Source organism: Ascaphus truei, chromosome 1, assembly GCF_040206685.1.
Source record: "Ascaphus truei isolate aAscTru1 chromosome 1, aAscTru1.hap1, whole genome shotgun sequence".
Taxonomy (NCBI): Eukaryota; Metazoa; Chordata; class Amphibia; order Anura; family Ascaphidae; genus Ascaphus; species Ascaphus truei.
In genome coordinates, this window is record NC_134483.1 from 468,614,950 (window position 1) to 468,640,184 (window position 25,235).

The 25,235-nt window shown below is 41.1% G+C and overlaps 1 protein-coding gene across 9 annotated transcripts in view; it reads left to right on the forward strand.

Annotated features, from left to right (window-relative positions):
• Positions 1–25,235, forward strand: part of FRYL (FRY like transcription coactivator) — a 297,074-nt gene that overhangs the window by 170,810 nt on the left and 101,029 nt on the right. For 6 of the 9 annotated variants that reach the window (XM_075566772.1, XM_075566765.1, XM_075566781.1 and 3 more), the window contains 12 exons: positions 621–717; positions 4,940–5,019; positions 6,207–6,287; positions 6,506–6,674; positions 7,112–7,204; positions 8,314–8,412; positions 8,742–8,843; positions 11,933–11,977; positions 15,144–15,247; positions 18,261–18,369; positions 22,328–22,414; positions 24,016–24,187. In XM_075566772.1, the coding sequence (XP_075422887.1) occupies positions 621–717; positions 4,940–5,019; positions 6,207–6,287; positions 6,506–6,674; positions 7,112–7,204; positions 8,314–8,412; positions 8,742–8,843; positions 11,933–11,977; positions 15,144–15,247; positions 18,261–18,369; positions 22,328–22,414; positions 24,016–24,187 (1,238 nt within the window). The remainder of the gene's footprint in view (positions 1–620; positions 718–4,939; positions 5,020–6,206; positions 6,288–6,505; positions 6,675–7,111; positions 7,205–8,313; positions 8,413–8,741; positions 8,844–11,932; positions 11,978–15,143; positions 15,248–18,260; positions 18,370–22,327; positions 22,415–24,015; positions 24,188–25,235) is intronic. The other 3 variants (XM_075566750.1, XM_075566758.1, XM_075566791.1) reach the window with 1 other exon arrangement.

Consider the following 25,235-nt stretch of genomic DNA (forward strand, 5'->3'; position numbering starts at 1 on the left):
ATAATGGTGCCAAACACTATTTACACCACTCAACTGTTGGAACAGTAAACTAGGAAATCGCGGGATAATGTTCTGCTCTTTTCTTATAGAGGAGCAGCCCGAGCAATATCCTACGTGTGAGCTTTCTATAAATAAATCTGTTCTGCAGTGTTAGATAATACTTACATTTGTGTTTTTAATTCAACTCTTATTGCCATTTTTAACAATTTTTAATATACTGAGCATCCTTTGATTTATATAGCAGATTTAACACTTCCCCAGCAGTGCAAGATATTTGCAACACTTTCCTGTTTGTGATAATTTGTTGGCAATATTCCCAGCAGTTTGAGCTGCAAACTGTAACAATAGATAATGTTACCTTGGTAATATACGAATAAATTGTAGCTGCTGAGTTACACTGACTGAAGGATTAAGACTGAAAGGCGGCCATTTAGTGAACCCTGGGAAGCAGGATCTTTGCTCTTCACGGGAGTACGAATTGATGTACAGCTTAGATAATTAGTTTTCAATAAAGGTAATCAAAGGCTGCATATATTAAAACTAAAAATATACATATAATTTTTTTAAGTGCTGCCTGGATTGCCTCTTTAAAGTGGTACTATGTGCTTTGTGCTTTATAGGGATGAGCAGCAACGAGAAAGGGATTACCTAGTTGAAAGGAGAGACCTGGCAGTGGACTTCATTTTCTGTTTAGTTTTAGTAGAAGTTCTGAAACAGGTAAGCTTTCATATCATGCTACATTGTTACACACACTGGTTAATGCTTTCATATCATGCTCCATTGTTACACACACTGCTTAATGCTGTCAGTATAGCAATGTGAATGTCCCACTTCATTTAAGAGCAGTATTCCTGCCAACATGCAATGCTACAGTGATCTCTGCAACTACAGGCTGCTCAACTTTCTCCATTACTTAACTTCATCTGGTGTGTCTTCCTTCTTAAGATTTACTTTGCATTAGAGATGTTGATCTTTCCTAATGTCAGCTATTGATCGGAAAAGAGCTGTTGAAAGATGAAAGTGTGACTCATTGTGTATGCTGTGTATACTTTGTGTCAGACATGCTTTGAGAGTGAAGACGCTACACATCGTTTTATGCAACAGGTGTTTGTAGACTTCGGATTGAAAACTTAATTGAGGGCTCTAATACACAGAAAAATCAACTGTGAAAAGCTGACTCGAGTAGAATTCATTAATACAAATATATTCCAAGGCAACAGTTGGAACAAAGATGGGGGGGGGGGAGGGGGAGGGAGAGAAATGATTATTACCTAGCCAAAGAACACAATCGTGAAAGGAGAATGGAAGCACAAATCATTTATCATACCCATCAATTGGATTAATATTCACCACAATTATCCCTTTTTCCCCATAAGTGTGGGTCCTGGGCAGGTCTGTAGATTATATTAGAACAGCCCCATTCCACATAAAATATATGACTTCCAAATGATAATATTATATGTTATATGTGTACCATCCTCAAATACATAGTGGTATATAGTGTGTGTTCCCAGCACTCCAAAAAGGATATGACTCGTATTTTTTATGAAAATAAGATCAATGTGTATTGACAAAATAATGGCAGTAACATCGCAATATGATGCAATGGGCGATACAGGATAAATGCAAGTACAAGCGTGGTCTAAAGCGGAGGGGGGAGGGGGAAGGGTAAGGGAGAGGGGGGGGAAGGTGAATACACAGACAAGGTAAAGAGGTGAAATGTAACAAAAGATTATATACAATATGAGAAAAAATGCAAAGGGCAACGTTACCGTTTCAGGGTCCACAGCCCCTTCTAATGGCCCATTCCCACAGCCCCTTCTAATGGCCCATTCCCACAGCCCCTTCTAATGGCCCATTCCCACAGCCCCTTCTAATGGCCCATTCCCACAGCCCCTTCTAATGGCCCATTCCCACAGCCCCTTCTAATGGCCCATTCCCACAGCCCCTTCTAATGGCCCATTCCCACAGCCCCTTCTAATGGCCCATTCCCACAGCCCCTTCTAATGGCCCATTCCCACAGCCCCTTCTAATGGCCCATTCCCACAGCCCCTTCTAATGGCCCATTCCCACAGTCCCTTCTAATGGCCCATTCCCACAGCCCCTTCTAATGGCCCATTCCCACAGCCCTTCTAATGGCCCATTCCCACAGCCCTTCTAATGGCCCATTCCCACAGCCCCTTCTAATGGCCCATTCCCACAGCCCCTTCTAATGGCCCATTCCCACAGCCCCTTCTAATGGCCCATTCCCACAGTCCCTTCTAATGGCCCATTCCCACAGCCCCTTCTAATGGCCCATTCCGACAGCCCCTTCTAATGGCCCATTCCCACAGCCCCTTCTAATGGCCCATTCCCACAGTCCCTTCTAATGGCCCATTCCCACAGCCCCTTCTAATGGCCCATTCCCACAGCCCCTTCTAATGGCCCATTCCCACAGCCCCTTCTAATGGCCCATTCCCACAGTCCCCTAAAAGAGGGACTTTGATACGTCCCAGCACTCTCACTTCCAACACTTCCCTGTAGGTAAAAACAACCACACTGTGGTACTGTGGAACCCGAAACGTTAACGTTGCCCTCTGCATTTTTTCTCATATATATTCTTTTGTTGCCTTTTCACCTCCTTACCTTGTCTGTATTCACCTTCCCCCCCCTCCTCTCACTTCCCTGCCCTCTCCCTCCCCCCTCCGCTTTAGACCACGCTTGTACTTGTATTTATCCTGTATCGCCCATTGCATCATATTGCGATGTTACTGCCATTATTTTGTCCCACCCCCCCCCCCCCCCCCAAAAAAACCCAACAAGATCAAAGCACATCCAGATTCATTAAAACCCAAGATTTCAGCATAATTACCCCTTTCTTGTTGCTTATATCCTGCTGAGTTAAAGCAGAAATCCAGGTTTCTTTTATTTTTTGTAATTACAGGATTGAAGCAGGGGGTTGCCGGAGCTGAACTGTGTAAATGTCAGCTCCGGGGACCCCCTGCTCCAGAGATACTTACTCCCGTAGGGGGTGCAGGTATCTCTGGGAAGTTTAACGGTCCTGGTCACATGGGACAATAGGAAGCCGCAACCAACAGATCAAGTCACGGCTCCTATTGACCCACTTGACGCGGGACATTTGAAGCCGCCATTATGTTAAGGCACCCAAGTTCCCTACCTGCAGAGATACGGTACCCCTGCTGAGGTAAGTGATACTGGAAGCAGGAGGTACTCTGAGCTGAAATTAACACAGTTCTGCTCTGGGGACCCCCTGCTTCAATTCTGTAAAATAAAATATTTAAAAAAAACGTAAATTGCTGCTTTAGCTTTTAGTTATACTGTACTTCATTTAAATAGGGATTTTAGTTACATTGATGTAATTTAAGCAGCAGACCAAGCAATATTCTAAATGTGTTTTAAAAAAAAAAATCCGTGCTGTACAATGAGAAATACTTGTAGCATTTTTTTAATTAAAAAAAACCCAACTCTGACATTTTTCAAGTATTATAATGTAACAAGCATTGTTGTTTCTATAGCAACCGTTTACAAAGTCACATCCCCTTACTCTTCTGACACATGCTCTGGCACACCCCTTTTTAAGCCCTGCCCTCTCTAGCAGTGCACCAATTGTATCTAGTGACTGCCTGGTCACATGATCTTCCACACAGAAATTTGCCTCTTTGGTCCTCTTCTGCTGCACTGACAGCCATTTATTGAACCCCCGAGCCGAATCTTCGTTGATCGATCGGCAATTTGGCTAATTACTTATTGTGTGGATTGTGTTGATGCACATATTAAAGGAAAAAAATATTTTTATTGAAAAGAAAAGGGCTGCTTGGACTGTTGCTTTAAGGCCTTAGGCTTTGGTCCCTCTGCGTCCGGCGGCGCACACGGCTGCGGGCCAGCCCCATTCCTCCAGTCTGGAGGTCCCCGCTGGCTCCTTCCGACGTTGCTAACTGCATTCTGTGACGCGTCAGCCGGCCGATGCTGCAAGCTCCTAGTGATTTGCAGCTCTGACGTGTCACGTGGTGTGGCAGTCAGCCAGTGAGGGAAGGAGCTACGGGAGAGAGGCGGCTTGGGAGGGGAGCAGGGAAGGAGCTGCGGGGGGAAAGTGTTTGTGTGTGTATATGTGTATATGTGGTGTGTTGTGTGTGGGGCGGACGGGACGGATGAATGGACCCTCCGCTCAAACCACACCCTCACCCCCCCGCTCCCCCTCCAGCTCCCTACAGACCGCAGGTAGCGGTCAATTGCCTCTCAGCGCGCCGCCTGCATGCAGTTAGCCTTATCCTCGATACATCAAAGTGGCCATTTGGGCTTTTTTCAGCCGAAAATCCCCATTGGTGTCAATGGGTATTTTTGTGCCCGAAAACGTTCCTTACCAGCTGATTTTGGAGTTTATAGAATAAGGCCCTAAGTGGTAAATATTTTGACACACTAGTAAAGGAACCTACTCGTTTAGCTCCGTCACAATCAGAGGTGCTCGAAGCACATTGCAAAGCAACATGTTGTGGGCCCTTTGCAAGCAAACAGATTATACTTCTAGCACACACTTAAAAAAACATTTTTTTAATCCTTTTGATTTGTCAAATTAGAACAAATAAATGTGTATATACTGCGCAAAGTTTCGCTGCATTTATATGTAATGCTTTTACTGTTTTCTAACACAGTTTTTTGGCATAGTGTATATCTTTAACTTTCTGGCCATGTTACTTCTGCATTTTATAGATAAGCTTTCAGGCCACGTAGGGAGTCTGGACCCTAATGTATGTCGCGTGGCCATGCTTTTGGCCCACAGATCCCTTAATGATGGTGATTTGCAGTTTAGAGAGATATTACACATGATGAGGTTGGTCTTTACTTACACTGCAAAACCAGGCTGCCAATATATTGGAATGAGTAGAGTACTAAATCCATTGTACGGGTTTCTTGTTGTTAACCATTAACACTTTAATTACAGATTCCTGTTCACCCAGTTCCAGATCCCATTGTACAGGAAGTTCTAACCTTGGCTTTTAAGCACTTTAAACACAAAGAAGGGTAAGTCACAGTGATGTCTGTTTTGTCTTCTTTCTTCTTTATCAGATGTGCCTGCTACATTTTGCTCCATATTAAATTACAACCACTTTTCTTTTTTTGTACAAAGGCGAGTCAGAATGTTTCCTGAAAGCTCATCACTGGGAAGTAGGCAACAATGTATATTGTACTTCCATTTATATGATTTATATTTACAAATATCCGCTCAATTCAGATCTTGTAAAATGTGCCAGTGTTTCTGGTCCCTTTTGGATAATCAATAAGGCTGCTACCCAAGCGATTTCTATTGGGTGACCCCAGCAGCCATCTTTGATTTTACTTTCATTTTAATGGCACATAAAAAAGTTAATGATATCTTTGGCTCCAGTAGGTCTCCAGAACTTTGAATAGCTCAGTTCCAGGCTGGGGAATCCTGCCATTTCCCATTCTGTAAAACTGGGAGAGGAAAGAATTGCTGTTTTAAAAAGGGCTTATTCAGAGTATTTCATTCAACTTTTTCATAGACGTTGTTATATTTTTGCTTGCGTACATTAAAGGTTCATTATGGATGCCTGACCAAAAGGCCACAATCATATATAACCCTGTAAATGCAAATGATATCCTTATTATGGAATTTATCTCACTTTCTCATTAAATCATTTACGCTGTTGCTTTGACTACTTGGTAGTAAATTAGGGAGTTAATGGCGAGAATCAACTGTAATTGTTTAGTGAATTAAACAAATGCTTGGTCTGTATAAAGGGATAGTCCCACATTGTAAAAATAAGTACAAATAATTATGCACTTTTCAATGTAATTGGCTTCCTCATAAAGATGAATTCACCCTTCATGAAACTTTAGATTGTGTCTGAAAAACAAATGTTCATTTGTTTTCATCATCCTAGGAAATGTGTTTTTATCAGATAGCCTGCATAGTGTGCCGAGCTTTTATCTGTTTGGTTACTGATGTTGTCAGCATTTCTTTATACAACACAAAGACACAATGGCTATTAACATTTTACAGTGTTAAACGGATTAGGCCATAAAACACCTCCATGTAAATATTGGCAAGTTTAAACACTTGTACATAATATATCATTATATTAATATAATACAGTCTGTTCTTTTTTTTTTTTCTCTTAAAGATGCCAATAATGTACATTTAACGCATTAAACATGTCATTGTAATATTTGTTGGTGTTTGTTTCCAGGTATTCAGGAACCAACACCGGGAATGTGCACATTATTGCAGATTTATATGCAGAAGTCATAGGTGTCCTTGCCCAGTCAAAGTAAGAACTTGTTTTCATTCTTAACACAGCGCCTGTAACAGCTTTTTTTACTGTTGTACTAAATAGTGTTAAAAGTGTTTAAAACTAAATGGTTATAGTCCTCCCACTTTCATCAGCTACAGTATGAGAGCTGGAATGATCATGGAAATAAATATCCTGAGACGGTGCTGTGTAACGGGATTAAGTGGAGACACAGCTAATATGTGTCCATAATTCAGATTTCAGGCCGTGAGGAAGAAGTTTGTCACAGAATTAAAGGAGCTGCGACAAAAGGAACAAAGCCCCCATGTGGTGCAAAGCATCATCAGCCTGATCATGGGAATGAAATTCTTTCGTGTAAAAATGTATCCCGTCGAAGACTTTGAAGCTTCATTTCAGTTTATGCAGGTAATTGTGATGTGAATGTGTTATATACGGTGTTTCTGCACACACACACACACACACACACACACACACACACACACACACACACACACACACACACACACATACATAAACACATACATAAACACGCCCACACATACACGCGCGCTCATGTGCGCATATGCTCTTTCACACCCTCTTTCACACTCTCACTCACATACACACACACAACACATACATAAACAAACATAGTGAGTGGGCATGTATGTAAATATATTTATAAAAGATGACGCATTCAAATGAGAGGCATTGATTTGAAAGCAAAATGTTTTAAAACAGAAGTTAAACGGGAGAACTAAACATGCCTCATATTAGTTAGGAGCACCTTATTAGGCTAATAAAATTAATGCTATTTGTGTAACAATATTTCGGTTGTGTTTTTTTGTACTCTATTTTCAAAGGAATGTGCTCAGTACTTCTTAGAAGTGAAAGACAAAGATATAAAACATGCACTTGCTGGTCTGTTTGTGGAGATTCTCATCCCTGTGGCTGCTGTAAGTATATCCTTTTACATTTGCTGTTTTTAAGGCTAATTGAATAAATAGATTCCCATAGTGTGTGGCATTGCGCTATATTAAGGCACAGTACAAGCTGCGTTTCCTCCCCCCCTCCCCCCTCTTTAATATGTGCATCAATACAATCGACACAATGATAAGTAATTAGCTAAGTTGCCGATCTATCCGTTCTCCTGTGATCGATCGGTGAAGTTTTGACTCAGGGGTTCACTAAATGGCACAGAGGCGTATTGGCTTCGTATCTGTGACTTTGTAAATGGTTGCTATAGAAACAAAAAAGGCTTGTTACATTATAATACATTAGTTGTTAAAAAAAAATGCTAGAAGTATTTTCTCAGACTGATTTATTTAAAAAAACAGCCACATGCATGATATTGCTTGATCTGCAGCTTTAACTATAATGCGTAGGAGATAAAAGATATACTTTTGCTTACTGTGTTGGGGAGAATAGCATTTTTAGATGTGTATGACCCGCTCAGTGCTAGGTTGGCCTGCAGTGTAGTGATAAGCATTGTGTTGCTGCCCCCCATGAGCTAAAGGGATTTCCTATTTCCAGTGTATGAGCAGATGTACAGTATACAGTATTTTCCAATAATAATAATATTGTAGGTTGGTTATGTGAGTATGTGATGAGCCTGGTGCTTTATTTTTTTTTGTCTCTTTGTAAAAAGGGAATTGGTATACTTGAGGTATATTTCTCCTTCAATTGTGATAGAACAAAACCACTCTCATGAACTGTATGTTACAACATGTCTTGGACACAAGCAGGGAATTCTAATTATTAGCATTGAAAAACTGGCCATTTTTAAGATGACTCCCTTTATCCCAAGTTACATTGTATTTTGGCTCTCGGGAGATCTGCCTTTTAATAACATCCAAGAAAAGCCTTCCCTAACTCAGACTTTTATAACTAGGTGTGCACCATGTAGAAAGTTTGACAAGTCCTACATTATTGCAAGATATTGTGAAGCATCCTTCTGTCAAGCAGTGTGTGATCTTGCGAACTGCGTTGGCTCCACAGATCAACAATAAGAATGTTGATGGTCGCTTTGCTTTCTCTCACATCATTTGACATTCTCTTTTACTAGGCTGTAAAAAATGAAGTCAACGTGCCATGTTTAAAAAACTTTGTGGAGATGCTCTACCAGACCACGTTTGAACTGAGCTCAAGAAAGAAGCATTCCCTGGTAATACATTTTAATTAGTGAGGAGTTCATGTGTGTGAATAGGGTATATAGCCCCTGCAATAACATTACCAAACGTGCAGTAATTGAGGTGTGTATAAAATATGTACATGAGCATCTCAACTTGAGCTAATTGGAAACACGGCGGTTAAATAAGCAGCTTGGGGATTCATGTGAAACGCGTTACGCTACAATATGTTTTCAATAACTATTTAGTAGATATGCTGGCCAAATGTTGGCAATCATTATGTTTGTGCAGTGCATGGGAAGGTATCGTGTCATTAAAATCAGGTCCTGAGAAATGTCCTGAATATTTCTTTCTGTCTTTTCAGGCTTTATATCCACTGATCACCTGCTTGTTGTGCGTTAGCCAAAAACAGTTTTTCTTAAACAATTGGCACATTTTCTTACAAAACTGTTTGTCACATTTAAAGGTAGGCACTTCTATCCTACTGAAAGGTGGTATTTCTATCCTATTGAAAGGTGGTATTTCTATCCTACTGAAAGGTGGTGTTTCAGCTGCTAACGTCATGTAATTGAAACCACAGCGCGGTGTTGGGTGCATTCACTTTTATAATTACATGCTCAATTCATTCCAGATTTTAGAATTCTGTAATATACATGGTGTACTTATATTTCTATGATTTATATGTAGCGGTTTATTAGCAAAATACTACTTTTTTTTCCCAACAGTGTTTTTGACAATTTATTGACACCATCATTAAGAGTGAATGCACCTAGCTAATGTTTTTGAATGAATTTGTTAATTCATAACTTCTGTCTACTTAAATAATTGAATACATTTTTTTCTCGCGTACTTTGGTGCTTTGGCTATAACATAGTAAATGCTCAATTAATAAACTTCAGACTCAATGTGCTCCTTACTGTGTTGCTCTGTATCTTCTATATTTAATGAAGAATGTGGGTAGCGGTACATTTCAAATGATTCGCATGGTTCGTAATTAGTTATCTAAAATGACATCTTGGTTAAGCCAGTGTTACAATTTCCTCTCCGTTACATGTTCATACTATCCTCTGTTTTTTCATGCAGCACAGAATATTTCTTTTTGAATCTGCCTCAGCCTTCCTGTTTTATTTTGCTCCTGCCTCTTTGTTCGTTTGCTGTAGACATTATGCATGTTTTGATTTCACTGGCGCCATGATCTCCGCCATTATCAGTAATTTAGTGCTCTTCTAACTAATGGCATGCGGTTTTAAACCTACCGTAAACTCCTAATCCCACACTGTTTAACACTAATACCCCAAACTGTGCCTGTTATCCATGTATGCGCTGTAGCTGTATTTTGCTGGATAGCTGATGTTAGCACAAGGTAATTTATATATGGTTTACAAAAGGAATAGCTTGTCACAATAATTGAGCTGTAGTGCACTGATCATACACATGCTTCCACCAGCTAGGTCAGGGGTGGGCAATTATCTTGGCTTGGGGTTTCGCTTGTCAATCTTTAGTAAGCTTTGGGGGCCACACACTTAATGTAGATTAGGTGTGTGGGCCCCATATGCTCCTTCATCTGCTCCCCAGCATCTCCTTCACAAACTCTTCTCCCCTACATGCCCCCCATTTCTCTTACTCCCTCCCCCCTCCCTTCTCACGCTCCCCTCCTTTCTCACACTCTCCCCTCCTTTCTCACACGCTCCCCTCCTTTCTCACACGCTCCCCTCCTTTCTCACACGCTCCCCTCCTTTCTCACACGCTCCCCTCCTTTCTCACACGCTCCCCTCCTTTCTCGCACGCTCCCCTCCTTTCTCGCACGCTCCCCTCCTTTCTCGCACGCTCCCCTCCTTTCTCACACGCTCCCCTCCTTTCTCGCACGCTCCCCTCCTTTCTCACACACTCCCCTCCTTTCTCACACGCTCCCCTCCCCTCCTTTCTCACACGCTCCCCTCCTTTCTCGCACGCTCCCCTCCTTTCTCGCACGCTCCCCTCCTTTCTCGCACGCTCCCCTCCTTTCTCGCACGCTCCCCTCCTTTCTCGCACGCTCCCCTCCTTTCTCGCACGCTCCCCTCCTTTCTCGCACGCTCCCCTCCTTTCTCGCACGCTCCCCTCCTTTCTCACACGCTCCCCTCCTTTCTCACACTCTCCCCTCCTTTCTCACACTCTCCCCTCCTTTCTCAGGCCGCGTCCATGTTTAGTGCGTCTGTGTGAGTGGTCACGAACTACTCCTGTAGCAGGAGAGATTTTAGTCTTGTAGGCAAAAGCGACCGGGAGGCGTGTCGGGAGCGTGGCGTGGCTGTGACATCACGGAGCTGGTTCACCCTCATTGGGTGAATCGCTCACAAGACCCTGCCGTCACGCTACAAAGACTAATAATTTTGTCTCCTGTAGCTTCGCTCTTCCCCGACGCGCACGTGCACTATGGACGTTACCATTCACATTAATGTGATTCATTGTGCCGCTTGCGTGCAAGCGCACAATAAGCATGGACGCGACCTCCCTCCCCTCCTTTCTTTCTCTTCCCCTCCTTTCTCACTCTCCCCCGCCTTTCTCTCTCTCCCCGCCTTTCTCTCTTCTCCTCCCCCTTTTCTCTTTCCCTCCTCTCCCCCTTTTCTCTTTCCCTCCCCCTTTTCTCTCTTTCCCTTCCCTCGCCTCCCCCCTTCTCTCTCTCTTCTCTTCCCCTCCTACCTGATAGAGTTCAGTTAAGCAGCAGCAATGGAGCCATGCGGGGCCCCCATGCTGTGAATACGGAAGTTGGCGAACGTCCGGTGGCGCCTAGCTTGCATGTTAGGCATTGGACATAGTGCATGCAACGGCGCACGCGGTATGAACAAATGTAAGTGCCCCAGTCCGGCCATGCTTCACACAGCAGTGCAATGGCGCAGCAGGATTTTGAGCCGACCAAAAAAAATAAATATTAGATTTTTCGCGCGCTGGCCGCATTTGAGCCAATCAGGGCAAATCAGCCTGGTGACGTCACAGCCACACCTCCCCGTCGCACAAGTGATCGCTCAGGCGACAGGCGCGTGCGCCTCCTTGTGCTCCGTCGTGCACGCGCCTCCACTATGGCCACAGCCTTAGGCCCCACCTGGGTGGGCTGCCACCGCTCTCACTTCCGGTCTCTCTGCTACCTCCACTCTCTCTCCTGCTGCCGCTCTTACAGCTGAGGCGAGAGCAGATGGGCTGGATGTGGCTCCGCGGGCCTTATTTTGCCCACCTCTGAGCTAGATGCATACAGCGTTCTCGGCCAATCTATACATTCTGAATTTCTCACGTATGATAATAGAATGGCACGTTATGCTCCCACTTGCCCACATTGAATTATGAAGAGATTAGGGAAATCTCGCTAGAATCGATCTTAAAATGATTTGGCTTCATCATGTCACTCCAGGGGATTCAAAAAACACTCATTACCAAATAAGAATTTTTTGAAGGTCCACTACCCTCACCCAAAGCTTCTTTTAGTTGTTTGCTGTTTGTTTTGTGCTTTGTTTTTTTCATCTAACATGCATGTGCCTTCCATTCTCATGTTTGTTATGTTTTGCTGTCTCACATTGCTTTATTTAGATGCCATCTAACAACAGTATCAGAAAACAAATAGAAACCCTTCAGGTGAGTTCACTTGGTGTAATAGGGAAGAAAGGAATTAGATAAGGAGTGGACAACTCCAGTCATCAAGGGCCACCAACAGGTCTGGTTTTCAGGATATCCCTGCCTCAGCATACAGATGTTGAGCCATCTGTGCTGAAGCAGGGATATCCTGAAGACCTGACCTGTTGGTGGCCCTTCAGGACTGGAGTTTGCCACCCCTGTTTTAAATAGTGCTTGCTTTCAAAATAAAGCGTAACCATCGTATTGCTATTAGCTGGCTTTCTGTTTGAAAATGTCCAAAGAAAATACCTGCTCCACAAGACTAATGCTTTGTACTAAATGTGTGTATACCACAAAATGTCAATTCCTGTAAAATACAGTTTAGACCTTTAAGAACATCACTGTTGTAGCATTACATTTCTGTGTTGATTGCTAAGTGTTACTGATTAAAATCTGGGTTCCAATATGCAACATTTAAACCCACTCTAAATCTAAGATTTCTACAGCTATTTATAGTTTTTTTTGCCATAGAGAAAAACCTCACGTTTCAGTGCTTTTTAGTAAACATCTGAGAACAACACAATTTTACAATGTAGAATTGGCTCTTGAGTTGGCCTACTTTTCCTCTGCTGCCCATACGTTGAAACGTAACTACTTATTTTTAAATGAAAAATAAGGGAAACCAGTCTTCAGACCACTGTTCATTATGTGATCAGTTCAGTTCAAATGAATCGGAATACACAATGATCTTCATTTGAATGCAGTTGATCGCTTCCCCAGCATATTGTATAAGGCTTTTTCTTTTTTCAGCACAGACTTCATAATTTGAGAAACACAGTATCTACTTCATGATCTACACCCTGTTTAGGGGAATACTTAATGGAAAAAGTAGATCTTTTGTGCTCTATTGGAGACTTTTCTCTGTTCCAAGGTGGAGTCCCAATAATTTCTAGTTTGACTTCTGCCCCACCATACACTGTCAGTGTGTATTTTCCTGTCTATTCTGGGACATACTGCAGGGACCCATTATTTAATAGAGGGAAATGCACTATATTCCCCCGTTGTATGTCATTTCTAAAGTATCCTGCACTTATTGTTACATGTTCTGAAGAGAACGGCAGATTGATGACGCAGATTTTATTTTTTACATCTTGACTCTACCTTTCCAGCTAATATGTTAAGCTTGTAGCTTCTGGGTATGTACGCATTGTGGTTCTCTGCCCACTCATCTTGGTATGTGCTGGGTTTGGTTGCTGTATAGATGATATTTGTTAAGAAAACATACTGAACTTTTGAGAAGTCCGTGTGTGGCGATGTCAAAGTAGTGATTGTCCTGTCACTTAACAGTCACGTCAACATGACGTGCATTGTTATACTTAGTTTTTTATTTTTTTTAACATCCCCATCTGGAGTAATATATTCTGGCTTCAAATGCATAACATTGTAAACATACAAGGTTACCGTTCCCCGTTGATCAGTAATGAATATTATGTTCGGGAATGTTTGACATTGAAGTGAAACTCGCCTCGTGCGGAGATCGTTTGCTACCAAAAGCATTAGGATGCAAGTTTCCAGGTTTGTACCGATAACTGGTTTGGTAAACGGATAAAGAGCGTTTTGATCAACGCCCACAGCAAAGAAACCAAATGAATCTTTGCATAACCAAATGTTTTTCAGTCATATTTCCCACAATGTCATCAATCCGGCAGGAAGATCTGTCTCAATTAGTTCTAATTTCCTTATATTGCATAGAAACGGGCACGTCTTGCTTTTTAGGAAGTAGTATTTTAGGTTTCTGTAGAGCCCGCTGAGTTCTGAATCATTGGTTCAAGTGCCAAGCCTACCCGAAAATGTCAATTTGGGCACATAGCCACTGGTCCTTCAAAAGGGCAGGGAATGAGGTTGGTAATATTGACTTTATTGTGCCAGTTGCCCTTATTTGAAAGTTTCATTTAAAATCCAGGCAGTAGTAAAAAGACAAGAAAGGACAGCCGCAACCTTTTTGTAGTAAAAAAATATATATATATAGTAAAAGCCACAATAGACCCCCTCCCAACAGGTCAGGATTTCAGGATATCCCTGCTTCAGCACAGGTGGCTCCAGCAGTCCCTGCTTCAGCACAGGTGGCTAAATCGGATTGAGCCACCTGTGCTGGAGCTGGGTTATCCTGAAAACCTGACCTGTTAGAAGGGCTTGAGGATTTGAGTTGAGCTCCCCTGATCTTAGGCAGGGGTGTGCAAATGGGGGGTGGCACCTTTTTTGGGGTGGCACGAGATTTTCTGGGGGGGCTGGAAGCCCTTACAGAGGCCCCGTGCTCTTCCCCAAAGCATTTAAATTAAATGCCGGGGATCGTGCGAAAGGCCTCTGTAACTTCCCTTACTTTTGTCTCCCGCGGCTTCTGGCAAATGACGCCGCGTGGTCACATAACGTTGCATTACCATGGCAAGGTGACGTCAGAACGCCGGAGAACACGGTAAGGAGGGGGCGGGGGGTGAGCAGGAGGGAGAGCAGGCAGGAGGCGCAGAGGAAAAGGTTTGTGCACCCTGATCTAAGGTAAGAAAAATGCACACAGAAAAACAGACTTGTGTAGTAGCTTAAAAGTGAATCGGTAACCAGGGGAAGTTGGCTCTCTAGCATGTTGAGAGAGCTATTGACTTCATCAGACACAGACATGACCACCTGCTATTATACATCATTGAAATGTTGTGTTTCCCCTTTTTGCATTTTAGTGCCAGGTGGCAAGCTTAGTCATACCATAAATCTAGTTTTGATTTTGAAATGTGGATATTTTTTATATCAAGGACGTGTTGAGTTTCTTGTTATTTTAATTTAACATTTTTAGCAAGACGGCGTTCAAAGCTATTCTCTTCATAAAAGCCATTCATCAGTGGATTGCAACCTGTCTAAAAAAGGATATTTTATTTTTCAAGCCAACATAATTTTATTTTGTATTTCAAACCTTTCTAAAAATGAAAGCAATGTATTCATACAATAATCTAAAAGGTAATATAAATAAGCGACAGTGTACAACTATTACATAAAATAAGTATACTGTGGGCACGTGAGATATATGTAAAATCACAAAGGTATGTAGAAAATGTTGTTGGGTTTCTGCGGTTCTAGAAAGGTTCTGTAAATAATGCCTATTAATTTGAGTTATTAAGTTGATACTTTGTCTTTGTTTCAGAATAAAGATCCTAAAATGTCTCGAGTTGCACTGGAATCTTTGTATAGATTATTGTGGGTCTACGTTATTAGGATAAAATGTGAAAGCAACACTGTAACACAAAGGTAAGTGGCATTCATTGTCTTTCTAGAGAAACATTACTGGCATGGATTGATTGAATTAATAATACAAATGGGCTGATTTCAGATGCATTCACAAAAGTATGTTGCAAATCCAATGGATTTATAGATTTTGTAACATTTCCAAAGTAGTACTGCATAAAGTTAGTCAATATATAATATCAGGCAGAAGTTGACTGAGGCATCTGAGCTAAAGGCGAACGGGTGTATTGTCATTGATTTACACTGTATCATCTTATATTCAACGCCTCACAAAGGAAAACTTGTTGATCAATGCAAGCTTGGATACAACACCCTGTCTTCCCATATTATAGGGTTTTTGCATAAATATGATGCAAAATGCATGTTATCTGCACTCTTTGGGCAGAATTCATTAAAGTACCTAAATCGGCGATATTCGATGTGGGAGAAAAGATTACTGTGCAATATTTTAACTGACCAATAACCACAAATGATATACAGTATGCATGACAACTGTGCAGGTGTTTAACCATAATAGAGGATATCTGCTGTAGTCGCATCACAATTTTCTTCATTAACGACATATCCACGTGCCAAACGTTGCTACCATAGGGTAATTTATTCATAATTATTACTGTACTCTTTAGCAGCAAATGAATTTAGCCAGAGGGGCTACCACTGCATTACTAATTAATGCATTGCAGGCCCTGCTGAAATTGAAGGTGAACATTACACACAACCCCCAGCATTACACCTAGCTAAACACTACAAAGCATTTTTAACCAGTATGTTGCCATATTAATCCCTGAGTAGCACAAGTTGTTGACCAAGTATGGTAAACACATGGCTAGTTGGCCTCTGTCTACCAAGTAGCTAATACAGTCTCTACTCAAAGATCTCTAACATTCACCAACACGACCCCCAGATAGCTAGCCATGGGTCTACAATGCCTACCCGGCCCCTTGAGATACTAAGACATTAATGTAATAACACATTTGTTATGTAGTTTTTATCACCTACTACAGGCCGCCTAGAGCCGTCTTGTCTTTGCATATAGTGTGTGTGTGTGTGTGTGTGTGTGTGTGTGTGTGTGTGTGTGTGTATACACACACACACATATATATATATATATATATATATATATACACATATACACATACATATATATATATATATATATATATATATACACAAAAGCTCCTGACAGGCACCAAATGTTGAGAATTGTAAGAAGCTACTTTAATTTGTGTGGTTTACTGAAGCTTGCTGTACATTTCGACTGTAAAACTAATCTTCTCTAAACTAAAATAACCGTCTGTTCAGTACGCATCTATTTGTACTAATCCACCTCTTCACATTTAGTAACACATCAATAAGATTTCATACTTTATAGCTATGAACTCCTGAAAAGTGCCAGTAAAGAATAAGTTACATGAACTAATTAGTGTTTTTTCATCATTCATGAGAGGTGTTAAGAAATGTATATTGCTATAAAACCGCATGCTATTTGTAAATGACTATTCTGGGTTTTTTTACTGCAGTTTCAGAATTTGCACTGTTTGCGGCTGTAGTGCAAACATTTGTTTATAACCTGTTCTACCAGGAAAAATGCAGACAGATGGAGTGTCAGTCATTTTTAATTGTTACTTGGGATTGAAAACAGAACCTGCATAAATAGTATTAACAATAACATTGATATTTGGGAAAAAATGTTATGGATCCTTTTATTGGACCATCAACAGTTACCAGTGTACAACCTCGCAGGGTTGTTCTTCAGGTATGCAGGTTGTACACCAAGTTAGAGATTATATACAATTTGTAGTATGATTTGCAGTAGGAAGAGAGAGAGGATATGCAAAATAGGAACATATGTGCTCAACATCGATATTTGAAGTGTTGGAGGGCAGGGAACTTGACTTTTTTCTGAGGGTGTTTAGGATTTTATTGGTATTGCAGAAGTGGCAAGTGTGGTAAGAAAATGTAAAAGAAGTAATAAGTGCATCAGATCTGCCATGGAAAGGTTAGTGTGCACAGAAATGTGGGTGCTTCCCCTCTGATCATGTATCAGTAATATAGACCTTTACGTTGTAAATGGGACATGTGCAACAACAAATTTCATACATTTATCTCTGTGTAGCATAGCTCCAAATGTTTTCGATTTAAAGCAGCAAAACGTTCAATATCATAAGTCGTTTTTTTTTTAATAAATTTTTTTTTTTAATCTGTTCTGTAGTATTAGATAATACTTACTGCATTTAGAAAAAAAATACAACTCTTCATCCAATTTTTAATGTTTTAACTGAGCATCATTTGGTTGCTGTAGTAGGTTTTTGCCCACCTCCCCAGTAGTGCAAAATATTTGGCAAGAAAATATCATAAACAGGGAAGTGTTGCAGTGTTCCCAGCAGGAGACTATTTCTGAGCTGCAAGCTGTGACAATTGACAATGTTACCGTAGTAATATCAGGTTATATTGCATTTGAGGCATTCCAGTGACTGAAGGATTGATTCAGTTTAAGCCATTCAAACCAGAGGGTTTACTATTCTCTGATAAATCACAGGATAACGGATTGATCTGCAGTTTAGGTAATTTATTTCATTAAAGGTAATCAAATGCTGCATTTATTAAAGGGAAAAAACAGTGCTGCGAGTAATGCTGCTTTAAGAAAGAAAATGAGCTTCAAAAAGTCCTCCTTCCGGTCTCTTATGTGATCCAGAACAATATCTACTACAACCTGACGTGCTAAAAGTAAACGGATGTCTTTTAGTGGAACACAGTCATCGGTAATCTGCTTCCACTTTCTACTCTTTCTAGAGGAGCACAGGAGAGCAATTCCTGGTTACTGTGTCCTGCGTGTATGGAATACTGTAAATATTCTTTGGATATATATATATATATATATATATATATATATATTAGAAGGAAAACGTTTGAGTCGAGGGGGCAGCGCACATAAAACCATAAATATTGTTATAAACAGCTGTTTTATTGGTGGGTTGTGCACTTAAGGAGGTCTTAAACTTTCTTTTCTTTTCAGCCGTCTTATGAGCATTGTATCAGCACTTTTCCCCAAAGGCTCTCGTAGTGTAGTGCCCCGCGACACACCTCTTAATATATTTGTGAAGATCATTCAGTTCATTGCCCAGGTAAGTTTGCTTATTCGGGACCTCTCATTTAATCCTTTAGATCGTTACTTACGCAATTGTAACACTGAAAAGATGCATCATGGAAATCTTACATTTTATGGTGAGCTATCTCAAGGACGGAGTGGAGATTGACTTACCTTCCTGCAATCCCTCCTCTTTACTAAGCATTTTCCTTTTATCATAATCCGCGGCATAATTGCAAGGAATTCTAGTTTGTATCTGCTTTTCTTGAACCATCTGATTTGGAAAGCTCAACGTGCCTTTAGGAGATGGTTGAAGACCGTAGAAGATAAAAGTATTAATCCTTCTTGGAGCTTAAAACAATTCATTTTACCATTCTCTGCACTCCAATTATTTGAAACTATACTTGCCAGATACATGTTGTAGTAATTTGGAGGATATAGGGGGCTAAACATTAAAGGGGTGTTACTCGCTTGGAATTCATAACAAATAAAAAGAGAATACTCGCTCTACCTGTAGGGTGCTCACCCAGGATATTTAAGCTTACTAGGAAGCTTAGTAGCGACACAAAAACTAAGGGGAAACGGGGAAGGGACAAGAGAAAGATATCCTTTGGATTGGGTCACTTCTAGATATACCCAAAATAGTAGCTGGTTTGTTATGAATATGCGTCTCAGCTAAAGTATCCCTTTGCCCTACTAAACAGTATTCTTAGATCAGGAAAACTTTTGACTGGTTGGTAATGGGTTGGGTGCAAGTCGCCAATACCTGGATGTATAGGGTATTGGTAAGATAACATTTTTAATTTTAAATCAATTTTAATATATCAAATAATTAATACACTCAAACTTGTAATACTATTAAAATACGAGGGTGATGATTAAATATAACGCGGCTGATACAGACACTGATGACCGTGAACGTATATGTATCGTCTTTAAATCCAGACTATATTGGCTAAATGCCAATCGTGGTAATATCTATACCCAAAATCACTTGCAGATAGAGCGGTGGTAAACACTTACCTTTGTGTCTAATGCTGATACTAATATTTAATGAAACTATCTATGGTTTGATAGATCAAATGATATATATATCACAGCTATTCCTACTTAGTAAATAGCTATATATTTCTTCAAATAAAGTAGAGACGAATTACATAACAGTGTACTTTAGAATGATGATGCATTCACATACTCTGTGTTTAGAACCATAGATTGGCAGAACTGGCAATGGTATGGAACAGACAGTCTGTACCTTTTGCAAATACTCTGCATTAGACACTAATATAAGCTTGATGGATCAAAAAGAAACTGTTTGTCTCTGCTGATTAATAGTATCCTCTATAGCAGATGCTGACCTTTTATTTTGTATATTAAAAAGGTGCTGCGGGATATTATTCTTGTTTTGAAATGACCATCGAATGATCTGGCTCACAGGGACTGCGAATCCAAATGTCTGTACATGTACTTGCACATATAGATGATTCTAAATGCCCGTGGTAAATGCTAACCAAAAGGTTTGTATAGAAAACAGTCTTGCAGAAAAATCTTAAACTCTAAAATGGTTTGCATATAACCTCTAGATGATCCATTTCACAGGGGTGTGAATCACACTGTCTGTACACAGTATACAACAATAGGGTAAGGGGAGTTGCCCACCACTTGGAATAAAGTAAAGATACTTGCAATTCGCCGGTGCTCCTGGTTCAGGGATATCTGTCTAAATATCGTGTATATAGAGAAAAAGAATGATCCAGGGCAATGTCGGATTTTCTTAATGAAATTTAATCAGTACAAAACACAGCGTTTCATCCTTCAAGAGGACTTTCTCAAGTGACCAGTCACATTCTTTTTCTCACAGTATACAACAGACAGTAGATTCTGATTGCCCCTGGATTGAAATCTCACTTAAAGTTTGCGGTCTTTACAGGAAGTTTTGAATACATCTAAGTAAACAGTGTTGTTAAGTGATTACAGTGGTAGTCAGCTCCGTGTAGTTTCGAGAAGGGTGAGGGAATGTATCAATAGCGTCTGTACATAGTCTGTACATAGTCTGTACATAGTCTGTACATAGTCTGTACATAGTCTGTACATAGTCTGTACATAGCGTGTGATTCTGATTCCCCCACTTGTTGAACCCCAAACTTTAAAAAAAAAAAAGCAGCAGGGCTTATCTTAAAAACTAGTAGATGTGAGTATAGACAGTCCTTGAGACTCTGTCTGTTCTTGAGGCTCAATGAGGCAATGAGTGCCGCAAAGCAGGTTCAGATCGCTGTTTTAAAGGTCCGTTTCCCAGGGGTATGAATCACACTGTCTGTACATACTGTATTAAATACTGACAGTAGATTCCAATTGCCCCTGAATTTAAATCACTCTTAAGGCTAGCTTCCTTCACAAGAATTTTTGAAAACACCTATCAAAATGAACAGTGTTGTTAACAATGGTAATCAGCATTGTATAGTTTCAAGAATAGTGAGGGTATGAATCAATAATGCTTGTACATAGTCAGTACATAGCGTGTGATTCTGATTCCCCCATGTGTTGAGCAGCAGGGTTTCTCTGGTGCTACAAACTGGAAGATGTTAATATAGATCTCCCTTGAGACTCTGTGAGGCTGTCCATGTGATTTAATGAGGCAGTGAATGCCGCGTAGCAGGTTGAGATCGCGCTCTGTAAATCACTCCTCCTGCTTCTAGCCCTCTTACAGTTATGCCCTGTTTTAAAATGTTATCTTTCCAATACCCTATACATCCAGGTATTGGCGACTTGCACCCAACCCATTACCAACCAGTCAAAAGTTTACCTGATCTAAGAATACTGTTTAGTAGGGCAAAGGGATACTTTAGCTGACGCGCATATTCATAGCAAACCAGCTACTATTTTGGGTATATCTAAGGCCTTGACCCCGCTGCCTACTACAGCGTCCGCTGTGGCGGACGCTGCACGGACGAGAGCCCTCCCCTCAATGGCGCCGGGCCCGCTGCGAGGGGGGGCCGCAGCGTTGGGGCGAGAGCTGCTACTGCTCTCAATAGAATTGAGAGCAGGACTCGCGTCGAGCGATACGGCACGCCCCCCGGCGGTTCAGCCAATGAGGGCGAACCTGCCGGGTGACGTCATGGCCGCGCCCCCGCCACGCCCCCCCGGTCTCTCTTCCTGCAGTGAGCTGCAGACCAGGTAATCGGCTGCACGCGCCGCCAATCTCGCGGGCGCGCATTGCAGCGGAGATACCGGGGCCTTAGCCTAAGAGTGCCCCTATCCAAAGGATATCTTTCTCTTGTCCCTTTCCCCCAAGCTTTTGTGTCGCTTGCAATTCCTATTACCCTTTCAGAAAATTAGCTGATGTAAGTATCACTTTGTATGCCTGCACTTTTTCAACAAGCCATGGCATTGTACCAGGAGAAGCAAGTCACATGAGCATTCAAGGCACAGGAGCTTGGGGCTACTTCAAGTTATACTTTATTTAAGGAGAATTCACTACTGGTGGCTGTAAGAACTGTACCAGCGGGATTTCATATACTGCATATCACAGTAACATTCAAAGAGAGAACAAGTACTGTACATTGTGCAGAAGTGATAGAAAACCTCAAATATTGAATTTGAATAATAAGGAATTGCTTTTCTATCAAGCTTGATACCAAAAAAAAAACCGCTGAGATCTTTTTACCTTAAAGTGCAAAATTATTTAAATCTGGAAATATATCCTGATGAATGGGGAATATTTGTATATGGTGCAATAATGATTCAACATAAACAGAGCTGTAAAATCTTGGCATGAGTACACCGCTACTTTGAATGAATCCTAGCTTATAGTGAACTCTATTGCTCTTGTGGAGTCTGCATTTCATAGGTGTTTTGTTAGAACTGCAGATTTTGTTTGTCGAGAGATTACTTTCAATTGTTCTTGAGGACTAGTTTTGCCAAGAGAGCTGTCTGTACTTTCAACATCTATTGCTGCAAATATCCTGCTCACGTTGTTATTTTTCTTCTTTCTATAGGAACGTTTAGATTTTGCAATGAAAGAAATAATATTTGATCTTCTCAGTGTTGGAAAATCTTCGAAAACATTTACAATTAACCCAGAGGTAAAACGGTTCTATTATTTTGCGAATGATCGGTAAAATACATTCCTTGTTAAGGTGTTATTACAGACTCCAGCTATACAAAAAAACAAATATGTGATTGCCTTCCAAAGGGCTTTTCATAGGTAGCATTTGGAAATCGGCCTCAAGTCCAAAATATCGGGCAACCCCTTTTGTGGTAAAGAGACCTGCGGCATTGAAACGTGCATCGCTCATCAGCCGAGCTTAGGATCATTTTTTTTTTTAATGCTTTGTTACCTATCGGTGTTACTTGCAAGGGACGGGTTATTATAAATATGGAAAATACTTTGTTAAATTCGAAGCACAGGTGATGAGCTTCTGCCAGTACTGCATAACGTTTTAACCCACAAGTTCCTCTCTCTGACGACTGACAGATTTGCTGGCTTTGTCAGTCATCAGAGAAGATGTGGACTGGAGCTGAAAATTGTGTTTCTCAACTACAGAGGCCCCTGTTACCGATCCCCCAACACCCGTCAAAAAAATGAAGGGGGGGGGGGGGGGAGAGATATATAATAATAAAAAAATATATACAGTAGGTCCTCGCTTATCCGACGTAATGCTTCCCGCAAACCACCGTCGGATTGCGGGTCCATGTTACTATGCGGTGGGGTGAGCGTCAGATAAGCAGTTCCGACGTTGGATAATGCATCCAGCGGACTGCATTATGCGGCGTCAGATATGGCATTCGACGGAAAGCGAGCCGTCGGATACCGAGGACCACCTGTATATACATATTATACATGGGAGATTGGTGCTTTAACTGAAACAGTATGCTTTTTGATCAGCTTTAAACTTAAAGCAGCTGTCCCACCTTGCTCCACTCCCCATTTTTATTTTTAATTATTAGTGGGCGCAGTGGGTCTCCAGAGCTGAACTGCGTTTATTTCAACTCCTGGGAACCCCTGCAACACAAAGAGATACTTACCACAAAAGGTGCCACCTGTTACTTCATGGGCGTTTAAAATGTTGTCTGTCCCGGCTTCCTGTAGCCAGCGGGAGATTTAAAGGGGCTTTCTCTCGTGGGCCAAACTGAAATGATTCAAGTGACATGTTTAAGAGTATCTGGGTAATTGATCCCTTTTTTTTTTTTACACCCTAACCTGTAAGTACAGTATTGTTTATTAATTTGGACAGTGGAGGTGTTTGAGTTCCTCTGGCTTCTTACTGTGTGTTCAGCAAGTGCTTGTACAGCCATAGTCATCTTCATCCCCTTCCCCACTTAGCCGTCCCTTTATTGGATCTCTGAGAAGGACAGGGTGGGAAAGAAAACACTTACTTGAAAAACACTTCCCCATTCAGAGACTCCTAAGAAATTCAACTGATTGTGGGATTGTATTGTACTTTTAAACACTTATGGTGGTCGACTCAGAATTAGTGACCCTGACATGGTCCACGATAGAGAAATGTTGACGGAACCCTAACATGTAAAACATTGTGCTTAAATAAAAATAACGTAAACTGTTATGACACGTTATCAACAGAGGTAGGCATAGGGGAACTCCTTTTACAAACCTGCAAAAGCCTGTGAGATTTTCCTATTGCAGCACCTTAAATTCATGTCTTCTTTTTGTGTCCCTGTGCAGAGAATGAATATAGGTCTCCGAGTCTTCCTTGTTATAGCAGACAGCTTGCAGCAAAAAGACGGGGAACCACCAATGCCAACAACAGGAGTCATTCTTCCGTCAGGAAATACTTTACGAGTAAAGAAAATATTTCTCAATAAAACTCTGACTGACGATGAAGCAAAAGTTATAGGTTTGTCTTCATCATTTTCATATCGTGTCTTTAATCCTTTTCAAATGACCCAACTTGTATTACTATTGAATGCATATTTTTTAGGAATGCTTCACCACCCCACAATTTGACTTTTTCTCTTTTTTAAAAAAACATATTCCTGTACGATTTTTACATGTAAACAAATTCTTACAATGTACCCCCATGGGATAGCACAAGGTGGCAGCTGGTAATACCGCTGCTTCTGGGTGTGCATTTTAGTACATTGTGCCATTTCCTTTAGCATGATGCGTTTTAAGTTGGCTAATACAAGAATAAGTACAGTGATTATGATATTTTAAAGAAAGTGGCTGTTCAAAAATAAACTAAAAACTAAAATGCTTCTTTTTTTTCCTTTTTTTTTTTACCAAAAGGGCCAGCTTGAGCGTTCTTTATCAAAATTCATAAAGGAAGGAATGTTTTAGGGAAATTCCACCCTTCAAATATATTCATTATTAATTATTAGTACATATTTCTTATAATATCCATTTTATTTTATTCAAGGTTCCTTGTCTCTTATCAAATAATGTCATTTAACCTACGGACCAGTGCAGCACTGTATTTCACACTTCTAAGGCCGAGGCCATGCTAGGCGCCCGCGACGGAGCATGTAACGTCACGCGCCTGCCGCAGAGGCGATTTGTGGCCTAGGGGGAGACACGATGGAGAGGTGTGGCCGTGACATCACAGAGCTGTTTCGTCCTCATTGGCTGAACCGCTCACGTGACCTGGCCGTCGTGTGACAAAATCGAATTATTTTGTTGTGCGAAAAATATCGGTCGCCCCGGCGCACGTGTGCTCTATGGCCGTCCTCATTGAGGCACAGCCTTTTGTTCGCACTATCGCGCTAAGCATGGACGAGGCCTAAAAGATCCATTTAATCATTTCTTGTTCTTGATGATGAATATTTTGTCCGAAATATTCTGCAGTATGCTAGGTGTGGGGCTGCAGCAAGCTGGGGTACTTCATAAAGTAGACATTGATTATATATAAACACAAAAATGTAACCAGCGCTCAATGAATATAGGAG